The 14,111-nt window shown below is 46.4% G+C and overlaps 1 protein-coding gene across 1 annotated transcript in view; it reads left to right on the top strand.

Annotated features, from left to right (window-relative positions):
* LOC121550389 (rab11 family-interacting protein 4A) overlaps positions 1-14,111 on the top strand; it is a 96,166-nt gene that overhangs the window by 41,226 nt on the left and 40,829 nt on the right. The window contains exon 3 of the mRNA XM_041862619.2: positions 2,351-2,427. Within this exon, the coding sequence (XP_041718553.2) occupies positions 2,351-2,427 (77 nt within the window). The remainder of the gene's footprint in view (positions 1-2,350; positions 2,428-14,111) is intronic.

The following is a 14,111-nucleotide window of genomic DNA, read 5'->3' as shown; positions in this document are numbered from 1 at the left end:
GCTCTTCAGTAAGGCCATTCTACTGCCAATGGAGATTGCATGGCTGTGTGCTCGATTTTCTACAGAAAACAGCCTCTCTCTGTTGATAACGCTTTGGCCTGTAACTAGGGGCCAGGAGTGTTCAGCCATTTTTTACAGGTGTATTGTAGGAGAGTGTCAGGTTACAAATTGAGACAACAAAGTCCACTGATTGGTCTAGCGCTGTTCCACTGTGTGTGTGCTTGTTTTTGTGGCTCTGTGTGCTCTAGGTTGAATCCCAAATGGCACACTATTCCCTAGTGTACTATGGGCCCTGGTCAAAGGAAGTGCGCTATATAGGGAAGAGGGTGCCATTTGGGAGGCATCCATAGATTAGTGCCTTTACACACAGAGCAATACATCAATATGCCAGGAGAGAGAGAGAGGACAGAGTGAGAGAAAGCGAGAGAGAGAGAGAGAGAGAGAGAGAGAGAGAGAGAGAGAGAGAGAGAGAGAGAGAGAGAGAGAGAGAGAGAGAGAGAGAGAGAGAGAGAGAGAGAGAGAGAGAGAGAGAGAGAGAGAGAGAGAGAGAGAGAGAGAGAGAGAGAGAGAGAGAGAGAGAGAGAGAGAGAGAGAGGAGAGAGAGAGAGGGCACTAGAACAGTCTGCAGCACCCGGCCTCACCCTACTAGAATCTGAAGTCAAATGTCTTCTGTTTGCTGATGATCTGGTGCTTCTGTCCCCAACCAAGGAGGGCCTACAGCAGCACCTATATCTTCTGCACAGATTCTGTCAGACCTGGGCCCTGACAGTAAATCTCAGTAAGACAAAAATAATGGTGTTCCAAAAAAGGTCCAGTTGCCAGGACCACAAATACAAATTCCATCTAGACACCGTTGCCCTAGAGCACACAAAAAACGATACATACCTCGGCCTAAACATCAGCACCACAGGTAACTTCCACAAAGCTGTGAACGATCTGAGAGACAAGGCAAGAAGGGCCTTCTATGCCATCAAAAGGAACATAACATTTGACATATCAATTAGGATCTGGCTAAAAATACTTGAATCAGTTATAGAACCCATTGCCCTTTATGGTTGTGAGGTCTGGGGTCCGCTCACCAACCAAGAATTCACAAAATGGGACAAACACCAAATTGAGACTCTGCATGCAGAATTCTGCAAAAACATCCTCCGTGTACAACGTAAAACACCAAATAATGCATGCAGAGCAGAATTAGGCCAATACCCGCTAATTATCAAAATCCAGAAAAGAGCCGTTAAATTCTATAACCACTTAAAAGGAAGCGATTCCCAAACCTTCCATAACAAAGCCATCACCTACAGAGAGATGAACTTGGAGAAGAGTCCCCTAAGTAAGCTGGTCCTGGGGCTCTGTTCACAAACACAAACAGACCCCACACAGCCCCAGGACAACAACAACAACAACAACACAATTAGACCCAACCAAATCATGAGAAAACAAAAAGAGAATTACTTGACACATTGGAAAGAGCAAACAAAAAAACAGAGCAAACTAGAATGCTATGCCCTAAACAGAGAGTACACAGTGGCAGAATACCTGACCACTGTGACTGACCCAAACTTAAGGAAAGCTTTGACTATGTACAGACTCAGTGAGCATAGCCTTGCTATTGAGAAAGGCCGCCGTAAGCAGACCTGGCTCTCAAGAGAAGACAGGCTATGTGCACACTGCCCACAAAATGAGGTGGAAACTGAGCTGCACTTCCTAATCTCCTGCCAAATGTATGACCATATTAGAGACACATATTTCCCTCAGATTACAGCGATCCACAAAGAATTAGAAAACAAACCCAATTTTGATAAACTCCCTTATCTACTGGGTGAAAAACCACAGTGTGCCATCACAGCAGCAAGATTTGTGACCTGTTGCCACAAGAAAAGGGCAACCAGTGAAGAACAAACACCATTGTAAATACAACCCATATTTATGTTTATTTATTTTCCCATTTGTACTTTAACTCTTTGCACATTGTTACAACACTGTATATATACATAATATAACATTTGAAATGTCTTTATTCTTTTGAAACTTCTGAGTGTAATGTTTACTGTTAATATTTATTGTTTATTTCACTTTTGTTTACTATCTACTTCACTTGCTTTGGCAAACCTATGTTTCCCATGCTAATAAAGCCCTTAAATTGAATTTAATTTAATTGAATTGAGAGAGAGAGAGAGAGAGAGAGAGGAGAGAGAGAGAGAGAGGAGAGAGAGCGAGAGAGAGAGAGCATTCTACAGACCACCTGAGGAAAACATCCTGTGGTTATTACTCATCTTGTCACTCGTTTACTAACAATCTTTCTCTTCTACCCCCCCCCTATACCCTTCTCTCTCTCTTTGTCTTTTAGGATGTGAGGAGATTCTGAAGACAGCTCTGGGTCCTCGTAGTGTACCCATTCAGACTGACAATGGATACATCTACCAGGTAACATACAATATATTACATCTACCAGGTAACATATAATATATTACATCTACCAGGTAACATACAATATATTACATCTACCAGGTAACATACAATATATTACATCTACCAGGTAACATACAATATATTACATCTACCAGGTAACATACAATATATTACATCTACCAGGTAACATACAATATATTACATCTACCAGGTAACATACAATATATTACATCTACCAGGTAACATACATTATATTACATCTACCAGGTAACATACAATATATTACATCTACCAGGTAACATACATTATATTACATTACAAAAATGGAACCTGATGCCTCTCTGCTTGGCACTCAGCATGAAGGAGATAAGTCCCTGCTACAGACTCGTGTCCTGTCCAGGGGGTGTCCTGTCCAGGGGGTGTACTGTACATCAAGCTGTCTCACTACAGAAACAGGAGATAGACTAGTGTCCTGTCCAGGGGGTGTACTGTACATCAAGCTGCCTCACTACAGAAACAGGAGATAGACTAGTGTCCTGTCCAGGGGGTGTACTGTACATCAAGCTGTCTCACTACAGAAACAGGAGATAGACTAGTGTCCTGTCCAGGGGGTGTACTGTACATCAAGCTGCCTCACTACAGAAACAGGAGATAGACTAGTGTCCTGTCCAGGGGTGTACTGTACATCAAGCTGCCTCACTACAGAAACAGGAGATAGACTAGTGTCCTGTCCAGGGGGTGTACTGTACATCAAGCTGTCTCACTACAGAAACAGGAGATAGACTGGTGTCCTGTCCAGGGGGTGTACTGTACATCAAGCTGTCTCACTACAGAAACAGGAGATAGACTAGTGTCCTGTCCAGGGGGGTGTACTGTACATCAAGCTGTCTCACTACAGAAACAGGAGATAGACTAGTGTCCTGTCCAGGGGGTGTACTGTACATCAAGCTGTCTCACTACAGAAACAGGAGATAGACTGGTGTCCTGTCCAGGGGGTGTACTGTACATCAAGCTGTCTCACTACAGAAACAGGAGATAGACTAGTGTCCTGTCCAGGGGGTGTACTGTACATCAAGCTGCCTCACTACAGAAACAGGAGATAGACTAGTGTCCTGTCCAGGGGTGTACTGTACATCAAGCTGTCTCACTACAGAAACAGGAGATAGACTAGTGTCCTGTCCAGGGGTGTACTGTACATCAAGCTGTCTCACTACAGAAACAGGAGATAGACTAGTGTCCTGTCCAGGGGGTGTACTGTACATCAAGCTGTCTCACTACAGAAACAGGAGATAGACTAGTGTCCTGTCCAGGGGGTGTACTGTACATCAAGCTGTCTCACTACAGAAACAGGAGATAGACTAGTGTCCTGTCCAGGGGGTGTACTGTACATCAAGCTGTCTCACTACAGAAACAGGAGATAGACTGGTGTCCTGTCCAGGGGGTGTACTGTACATCAAGCTGTCTCACTACAGAAACAGGAGATAGACTAGTGTCCTGTCCAGGGGGTGTACTGTACATCAAACTGCACCATGCTACAGAAACAGGACATCCTCCCATTTGTGGGCTAGATCTCTATAGTGGGCTAGATCTCTATAGTGGACTAGATCTCTATAGTGGGATTCAGTTCTCTATAGTGGGCTAGATCTCTATAGTGGGCTAGATCTCTATAGTGGGATTCAGTTCTCTATAGTGGGCTAGATCTCTATAGTGGGATTCAGTTCTCTATAGTGGGCTAGATCTCTATAGTGGGCTAGATCTCTATAGTGGGCTAGATCTCTATAGTGGGATTCAGTTCTCTATAGTGGGATTCAGTTCTCTATAGTGGGCTAGATCTCTATAGTGGGCTAGATCTCTATAGTGGGCTAGATCTCTATAGTGGGATTCAGTTCTCTATAGTGGGATTCAGTTCTCTATAGTGGGCTAGATCTCTATAGTGGGCTAGATCTCTATAGTGGGCTAGATCTCTATAGTGGGATTCAGTTCTCTATAGTGGGCTAGTTCTCTATAGTGGGCTAGATCTCTATAGTGGGATTCAGTTCTCTATAGTGGGCTAGATCTCTATAGTGGGCTAGATCTCTATAGTGGGCTAGATCTCTATAGTGGGATTCAGTTCTCTATAGTGGGCTAGATCTCTATAGTGGGATTCAGTTCTCTATAGTGGGCTAGATCTCTATAGTGGGATTCAGTTCTCTATAGTGGGCTAGATCTCTATAGTGGGATTCAGTTCTCTATAGTGGGCTAGATCTCTATAGTGGGCTAGATCTCTATAGTGGGCTAGATCTCTATAGTGGGCTAGATCTCTATAGTGGGCTAGTTCTCTATAGTGGGATTCAGTTCTCTATAGTGGGCTAGATCTCTATAGTGGGCTAGATCTCTATAGTGGGCTAGATCTCTATAGTGGGCTAGTTCTCTATAGTGGGCTAGATCTCTATAGTGGGCTAGTTCTCTATAGTGGGCTAGATCTCTATAGTGGGCTAGTTCTCTATAGTGGGCTAGATCTCTATAGTGGGCTAGATCTCTATAGTGGGCTAGATCTCTATAGTGGGCTAGATCTCTATAGTGGGCTAGTTCTCTATAGTGGGCTAGATCTCTATAGTGGGATTCAGTTCTCTATAGTGGGCTAGATCTCTATAGTGGGCTAGATCTCTATAGTGGGCTAGATCTCTATAGTGGGCTAGTTCTCTATAGTGGGCTAGATCTCTATAGTGGGCTAGTTCTCTATAGTGGGCTAGATCTCTATAGTGGGATTCAGTTCTCTGCTGGTTTAGATCATTCTGGTCATGGATGTACCAGCAGTGGTCAGTTTTTCTGATTTGCTGTTACTGGCTCTGCTCACCTCCTCTCTCTCCTTTAGTCCCGCCCCACTGCCTGATCACATTGTCCTTATGCCCCTCCCTCCTTTAGTCCCGCCCCACTGCCTGATCACATTGTCCTTATGCCCCTCCCTCCTTTAGTCCCGCCCCACTGCCTGATCACATTGTCCTTATGCCCCTCCCTCCTTTAGTCCCGCCCCACTGCCTGATCACATTGTCCTTATGCCCGGTTACACCATTGAGACCAGTATTGCTCTATATCTGCTAATTCTGTTAGCATTCTGTTCTGTTGATGCTCTGTTGTTGGCAGTTTGGTTGTAGAAACACTATCTCTCAGACAGACAGAGACAGAGAGAGAGAGAGAGAGAGAGAGAGAGAGAGAGAGAGAGAGAGAGAGAGAGAGAGAGAGAGAGAGAGAGAGAGAGAGAGAGAGAGAGAGAGAGAGAGAGAGAGAGAGAGAGAGAGAGAGAGAGAGAGAGAGAGAGAGAGAGAGCGAGAGAGAAAGGGAGAGATAGAGAGAGAGAGAGAGAGAGAAAGGGAGAGAGAGAGAGAGAGAGAGAGAGAGAGAGAGAGAGAGAGAGAGAGAGAGAGAGAGAGAGAGAGAGAGAGAGAGAGAGAGAGAGAGAGAGAAAGGGGAGAGAGAGTGTGTGTGTGTGTGTGTGTGTGTGCGTCCATGTGTGTGTGTGTGTGTATGTGTGTGTGTATGTGTGTGTGTGCGCGTGCGTCTGTGCGTGTCAGTCCAGTCAGTTTTTGTATTCTGACATTGCCTTGCCGCTTAGCGAATTTCCTCTTTCACCTTCCCTGTCTGTCCGAGATTGATCTAGCTCGGGCGTCCCGGCCCAGTGTGTGTGTGTGTTTGTGTTAGAGATTGCTTCCTCTGGCCTCCCAGCAGTAAATGCTTCGGAGAATACAGTTTGTTTCCTTCCACCGTGTCAGTATATCACTATGTCTAGTGGTGTTGCACACACACACACACACACACACACACACACACACACACACACACACACACACACACACACACACACACACACACACACACTCCCTCTCCCTCTCTCTCTACCTGTAGGGTTGGTAGTAATACAGTGCTTTGTTGCTGAGAGTGTAGCTGGTCTGATTGCTCTCTGAGTGAGGGAGTGAGAGAAAGAGAGTGAGAGAAACAGACAGAGAGAGAGAGAGACAGACAGACAGACAGACAGACAGACAGACAGACAGACAGACAGACAGACAGACAGACAGACGGACGGACGGACGGACGGACTGTGTTCTGGCTCCAGTAGATTGTCAGCATATCATCTGGGCTGGCTCAGAGGTTTTATAGGGAGACTGTCAGCATATCATCTGGGCTGGCTCAGAGGTTTTATAGGGAGACTGTCAGCATATCATCTGGGCTGGCTCAGAGGTTTTATAGGGAGACTGTCAGCATATCATCTGGGCTGGCTCAGAGGTTTTATAGGGAGACTGTCAGCATATCATCTGGGCTGGCTCAGAGGTTTTATAGGGAGACTGTCAGCATATCATCTGGGCTGGCTCAGAGGTTTTATAGGGAGACTGTCAGCATATCATCTGGGCTGGCTCAGAGGTTTTATAGGGAGACTGTCAGCATATCATCTGGGCTGGCTCAGAGGTTTTATAGGGAGACTGTCAGCATATCATCTGGGCTGGCTCAGAGGTTTTATAGGGAGACTGTCAGCATATCATCTGGGCTGGCTCAGAGGTTTTATAGGGAGACTGTCAGCATATCATCTGGGCTGGCTCAGAGGTTTTATAGGGAGACTGTCAGCATATCATCTGGGCTGGCTCAGAGGTTTTATAGGGAGACTGTCAGCATATCATCTGGGCTGGCTCAGAGGTTTTATAGGGAGACTGTCAGCATATCATCTGGGCTGGCTCAGAGGTTTTATAGGGAGACTGTCAGCATATCATCTGGGCTGGCTCAGAGGTTTTATAGGGAGACTGTCAGCATATCATCTGGGCTGGCTCAGAGGTTTTATAGGGAGACTGTCAGCATATCATCTGGGCTGGCTCAGAGGTTTTATAGGGAGACTGTCAGCATATCATCTGGGCTGGCTCAGAGGTTTTATAGGGAGACTGTCAGCATATCATCTGGGCTGGCTCAGAGGTTTTATAGGGAGACTGTCAGCATATCATCTGGGCTGGCTCAGAGGTTTTATAGGGAGACTGTCAGCATATCATCTGGGCTGGCTCAGAGGTTTTATAGGGAGACTGTCAGCATATCATCTGGGCTGGCTCAGAGGTTTTATACGGAGACTGTCAGCATATCATCTGGGCTGGCTCAGAGGTTTTATAGGGAGACTGTCAGCATATCATCTGGGCTGGCTCAGAGGTTTTATAGGGAGACTGTCAGCATATCATCTGGGCTGGCTCAGAGGTTTTATACGGAGACTGTCAGCATATCATCTGGGCTGGCTCAGAGGTTTTATAGGGAGACTGTCAGCATATCATCTGGGCTGGCTCAGAGGTTTTATACGGGAGACTGTCAGCATATCATCTGGGCTGGCTCAGAGGTTTTATAGGGAGACTGTCAGCATATCATCTGGGCTGGCTCAGAGGTTTTATAGGGAGACTGTCAGCATATCATCTGGGCTGGCTCAGAGGTTTTATACGGAGACTGTCAGCATATCATCTGGGCTGGCTCAGAGGTTTTATAGGGAGACTGTCAGCATATCATCTGGGCTGGCTCAGAGGTTTTATAGGGAGACTGTCAGCATATCATCTGGGCTGGCTCAGAGGTTTTATAGGGAGACTGTCAGCATATCATCTGGGCTGGCTCAGAGGTTTTATACGGAGACTGTCAGCATATCATCTGGGCTGGCTCAGAGGTTTTATAGGGAGACTGTCAGCATATCATCTGGGCTGGCTCAGAGGTTTTATAGGGAGACTGTCAGCATATCATCTGGGCTGGCTCAGAGGTTTTATAGGGAGACTGTCAGCATATCATCTGGGCTGGCTCAGAGGTTTTATAGGGAGACTGTCAGCATATCATCTGGGCTGGCTCAGAGGTTTTATAGGGAGACTGTCAGCATATCATCTGGGCTGGCTCAGAGGTTTTATAGGGAGACTGTCAGCATATCATCTGGGCTGGCTCAGAGGTTTTATAGGGAGACTGTCAGCATATCATCTGGGCTGGCTCAGAGGTTTTATACGGAGACTGTCAGCATATCATCTGGGCTGGCTCAGAGGTTTTATAGGGAGACTGTCAGCATATCATCTGGGCTGGCTCAGAGGTTTTATAGGGAGACTGTCAGCATATCATCTGGGCTGGCTCAGAGGTTTTATACGGGAGACTGTCAGCATATCATCTGGGCTGGCTCAGAGGTTTTATAGGGAGACTGTCAGCATATCATCTGGGCTGGCTCAGAGGTTTTATACGGAGACTGTCAGCATATCATCTGGGCTGGCTCAGAGGTTTTATAGGGAGACTGTCAGCATATCATCTGGGCTGGCTCAGAGGTTTTATAGGAGACTGTCAGCATATCATCTGGGCTGGCTCAGAGGTTTTATAGGGAGACTGTCAGCATATCATCTGGGCTGGCTCAGAGGTTTTATAGGGAGACTGTCAGCATATCATCTGGGCTGGCTCAGAGGTTTTATAGGGAGACTGTCAGCATATCATCTGGGCTGGCTCAGAGGTTTTATAGGGAGACTGTCAGCATATCATCTGGGCTGGCTCAGAGGTTTTATACGGAGACTGTCAGCATATCATCTGGGCTGGCTCAGAGGTTTTATAGGGAGACTGTCAGCATATCATCTGGGCTGGCTCAGAGGTTTTATAGGGAGACTGTCAGCATATCATCTGGGCTGGCTCAGAGGTTTTATAGGAGACTGTCAGCATATCATCTGGGCTGGCTCAGAGGTTTTATAGGGAGACTGTCAGCATATCATCTGGGCTGGCTCAGAGGTTTTATAGGGAGACTGTCAGCATATCATCTGGGCTGGCTCAGAGGTTTTATAGGGAGACTGTCAGCATATCATCTGGGCTGGCTCAGAGGTTTTATAGGGAGACTGTCAGCATATCATCTGGGCTGGCTCAGAGGTTTTATAGGGAGACTGTCAGCATATCATCTGGGCTGGCTCAGAGGTTTTATAGGGAGACTGTCAGCATATCATCTGGGCTGGCTCAGAGGTTTTATAGGGAGACTGTCAGCATATCATCTGGGCTGGCTCAGAGGTTTTATAGGGAGACTGTCAGCATATCATCTGGGCTGGCTCAGAGGTTTTATAGGGAGACTGTCAGCATATCATCTGGGCTGGCTCAGAGGTTTTATAGGGAGACTGTCAGCATATCATCTGGGCTGGCTCAGAGGTTTTATAGGGAGACTGTCAGCATATCATCTGGGCTGGCTAAGAGGTTTTATAGGGAGACTGTCAGCATATCATCTGGGCTGGCTCAGAGGTTTTATAGGGAGACTGTCAGCATATCATCTGGGCTGGCTCAGAGGTTTTATAGGGAGACTGTCAGCATATCATCTGGGCTGGCTCAGAGGTTTTTATCGGGAGACTGTCAGCATATCATCTGGGCTGGCTCAGAGGTTTTATAGGGAGACTGTCAGCATATCATCTGGGCTGGCTCAGAGGTTTTATAGGGAGACTGTCAGCATATCATCTGGGCTGGCTCAGAGGTTTTATAGGGAGACTGTCAGCATATCATCTGGGCTGGCTCAGAGGTTTTATCGGGAGACTGTCAGCATATCATCTGGGCTGGCTCAGAGGTTTTATCGGGAGACTGTCAGCATATCATCTGGGCTGGCTCAGAGGTTTTATAGGGAGACTGTCAGCATATCATCTGGGCTGGCTCAGAGGTTTTATAGGGAGACTGTCAGCATATCATCTGGGCTGGCTCAGAGGTTTTATAGGGAGACTGTCAGCATATCATCTGGGCTGGCTCAGAGGTTTTATAGGGAGACTGTCAGCATATCATCTGGGCTGGCTCAGAGGTTTTATAGGGAGACTGTCAGCATATCATCTGGGCTGGCTCAGAGGTTTTATAGGGAGACTGTCAGCATATCATCTGGGCTGGCTCAGAGGTTTTATAGGGAGACTGTCAGCATATCATCTGGGCTGGCTCAGAGGTTTTATAGGGAGACTGTCAGCATATCATCTGGGCTGGCTCAGAGGTTTTATAGGGAGACTGTCAGCATATCATCTGGGCTGGCTCAGAGGTTTTATAGGGAGACTGTCAGCATATCATCTGGGCTGGCTCAGAGGTTTTATCGGGAGACTGTAGATCTGTAATTATAACTCTATAGTGAATTTACTGACTATAAGCAGTTCTACTTTAAATGGGCTCATCACCCTTTATGGGATGAGCTCAGATGCAGTGCTGCTATGTTTAATCTTTTTCACTAGAGGGCGATGTCGTATAGCTACAAAGAGAGGGAGAGAGGGAGAGAGAGAGAGAGAGAGAGAACCTTGCAGAAATAGTTTTTGTTGTCATGAAGAAACTACAGTTGCATGCTATTTCTTTATGTCCTCTTGGTGATAATCACACAGACCTATAGGAAATGTCCCAAATGGCACCTTATTCCCTACATATTGCACTACCCTATGGGTCCTGGTCAAAAGTAGTGCACTATAAAGGGAATAGGGTGCTGTTTGCCACAGCTCATAACACACAACTGATTAAAGATGACTGCACTGCTGAGTAACCACAGTTCTCTATCACTGCTGAGTAACCACAGTTCTCTATCACTGCTGACATCATATAATCACACACACACACACTCAAGCACAGTACCCTCCTGTAATAGACCATCTCAGACTGTGACGTCAAGTTTACGGTGAGAGTGTGTGTGTTCTCTCTCTGTCTTTCACACGCCCAGGGAGGAGGCAGTCAAGGCAGGTGTAGGAGGCAGGTAGACAGTGAGAGAGTTAGATACTGAGTGTGTGAATGAGATCAGAGAAGTATACTACGTATGTAGCTAGATCTACCCAGGCTTTTCTGAAATTAGCCAGCTTCAGTTAGCTTCACATTCCAGCTCAGGTTTCATCTGTACTACGACGGTGGATATTGCTCATCCGCCTGCCGGTAACTCTAGCAGGCTTGTAACTGCGTGTGCATTTTGCACGTGGCTAGTGTGGCTAGTGGCTAGTTGAACGCCAAACACTTCATTGAGACAATGCTGAAACATCAATCCATGGGCGAGTCAGTGACACATTTTCATTTGTGCTGAAATCAAATTGAAAGAAAAGTTATCTTGCATATTCAGAAGGCTAATGTCGTCTTTGGTGTGCTTATCAATGCACAAGCACCTTTTTACCCACTCCTTTAAATAAAAGGATTGTATTAAGTCATACAAAGGTTTTACTGTGTGTGAAGTCTCAAATGCATTCTGTCATTACTAAATGTGTAATGTGATATATTTTAACATTACTCTTTTTTAACACACAACAAAACAAAATGGATTAATAAAATAATTAACCAGTCGTCAAGACATAATCTTTACAAGAGGCAGGGAATCTGATTTCATTGGTCCTCACCTCATGGCTCAGACACTTCATTCAGGATAAATGGAGTTAGCTTTGAGTTAGCTCTGAGTTAGCTCTGAGTTAGCTCTGAGTTAGCTCTGAGTTAGCCCTGAGTTAGCCCTGAGTTAGCTCTGAGTTAGCTCTGAGTTAGCTCTGAGTTAGCTCTGAGTTAGCTTTGAGTTAGCTCTGAGTTAGCTCTGAGTTAGCTTTGAGTTAGCTCTGAGTTAGCTCTGAGTTAGCTCTGAGTTAGCTCTGAGTTAGCTCTGAGTTAGCCTGCCCTGGAGCAGGTTAGTTCTGAAGGATTCGTTGCCATAGAAATGTAGCTGGCTAAAAGGTGAGCCACTTTCATGGTACCGGTTATCCCAAGTTGACAAAAGCTACCTCCTCAAACGTAGTATAGGGCTCAGAGAGACATGAGAGACACACAGCTCAAGGCTTTAGTGTCTGACCTGAACACCTAATGATGTAACAGGATGAGTGGCTGGCAAGACTGTTGTTCTCTAAGCCTTTTCCTTCACACACCAGCTATCGCTGATAGCAGGACTTGCCTAAGTGTGTGTGTGGACATCTATCAGCTACTTATTGGCAGAGTCAGGTGTGTGTTGCACATTATCAAAGATGTGTGTGAGCTGTCTCTATGTGTGAGCACCTGGGATCTGAACCCAGTAGTTCAATATGCCTGGTCTGGGATCTGAACCCAGTAGTTCATTATACCTGGTCTGGGATCTGAACCCAGTAGATCATTGTATCTGGTCTGGGATCTGAACCCAGTAGTTAATTATACCTGGTCTGGGATCTGAACTCAGAAGTTCATTATACCTGGTCTGGGATCTGAAGCCTGGTCTGGGATCTGAACACAGTAGTTCATTATACATCTTCTGGGATCTGAACCTAGTAGTTCATACTACCTGGTCTGGGATTTGAACCGACAACCTTCTGGCTTCTGGTCCACCTCTCTAACCTCTTGGCTACATGTTGCTATGCACTAACTATGCACTGACTGTTGTCACGCCCTGACTCAGGGGACGCTTATATGTTGAGTCAGGGTGTGTATATTCCTTGCTGTGCTTTGTCTATGTTGTCGATCTAGTATGTGTGGATCTATGTTGGCCGGTGTGGTTCCCAATCAGAGGCAGCTGTCGCTCGTTGTCTCTGATTGGGGACCATACTTAGGCAGTCTATTGGCACTGTCTAATTGTGGGATCTTGTTCCGTGTAAGGTTTGTTGTTCTGTACTACCTTGGACTTCACGTTTCGTTTCCTTTGTTGTTTTGTCGTGTTGTTTATTACGTTAATAAACATGTACGCATATCACGCTGCGCCTTGGTCTGACCCGTCATTAAACGAACGTGACAACTGTTTAGTTTATTCCAGTATACATGGCAGCTAAAAGCTGAATTGCGTATACATCAGGACATTCAAGAAAACAAAATAAATCAAGAAAGATCAGAATTAAGAAAGATCAGAAGTAATGGATGGAATCATGGATCAGGGTTGGTGCACAGCATTTTGGATGGTCAGTCATGGAATATCAATGGTCTTGAGAATGAGGGAGCATTTCAGTCACAGCCAGGGAGACAGAGACAGACAGGTCAGAGAGACAGAGACATACAGGTCATTGAGACAGAGACAGACAGGTCGGAGAGACAGAGGCAGACAGGTCAGAGAGACAGAGACAGACAGGTCATTGAGACAGAGACAGACAGGTCATTGAGACTGAGACAGACAGGTCAGGGAGGCAGAGACAGACAGGTCAGAGAGACAGAGACAGAGACAGACAGGCCAGGGAGACAGAGGCAGACAGGTCAGGGAGACAGAGACAGACAGGTCATTGAGACAGAGGCAGACAGGTCATTGAGACAGAGACAGACAGGTCAGAGAGACAGAGACAGACAGGTCATTGAGACAGAGACAGACAGGTCATTGAGACAGAGACAGACAGGTCAGGGAGGCAGAGACAGACAGGTCAGGGAGACAGAGGCAGACAGGTCATTGAGACAGAGACAGACAGGTCAGGGAGACAGAGACAGACAGGTCAGGGTGACAGAGACAGACAGGTCAGGGAGGCAGAAACAGACAGGTCAGGGAGACAGAGACAGACAGGTCATTGAGACAGAGACAGACAGGTCAGGGAGGCAGAAACAGACAGGTCAGGGAGACAGAGGCAGACAGGTCAGGGAGACAGAGACAGACAGGCCAGGGAGACAGAGACAGACAGGTCATTGAGACAGAGACAGACAGGTCAGGGAGGCAGAGACAGACAGGTCAGGGAGACAGAGGCAGACAGGTCAGGGAGACAGGGAGACAGAGGCAGACAGGTCAGGGAGACAGAGATAGACAGGTCAGAGAGACAGAGACAGACAGGTCAGAGAGACAGAGACAGACAGGTCATTGAGAC

Source organism: Coregonus clupeaformis, chromosome 35, assembly GCF_020615455.1.
Source record: "Coregonus clupeaformis isolate EN_2021a chromosome 35, ASM2061545v1, whole genome shotgun sequence".
In the NCBI taxonomy this organism is placed as follows: Eukaryota; Metazoa; Chordata; class Actinopteri; order Salmoniformes; family Salmonidae; genus Coregonus; species Coregonus clupeaformis.
Note: the sequence above shows the minus strand (reverse complement) of the source record. Positions and strands in the feature narration are given on the sequence as shown.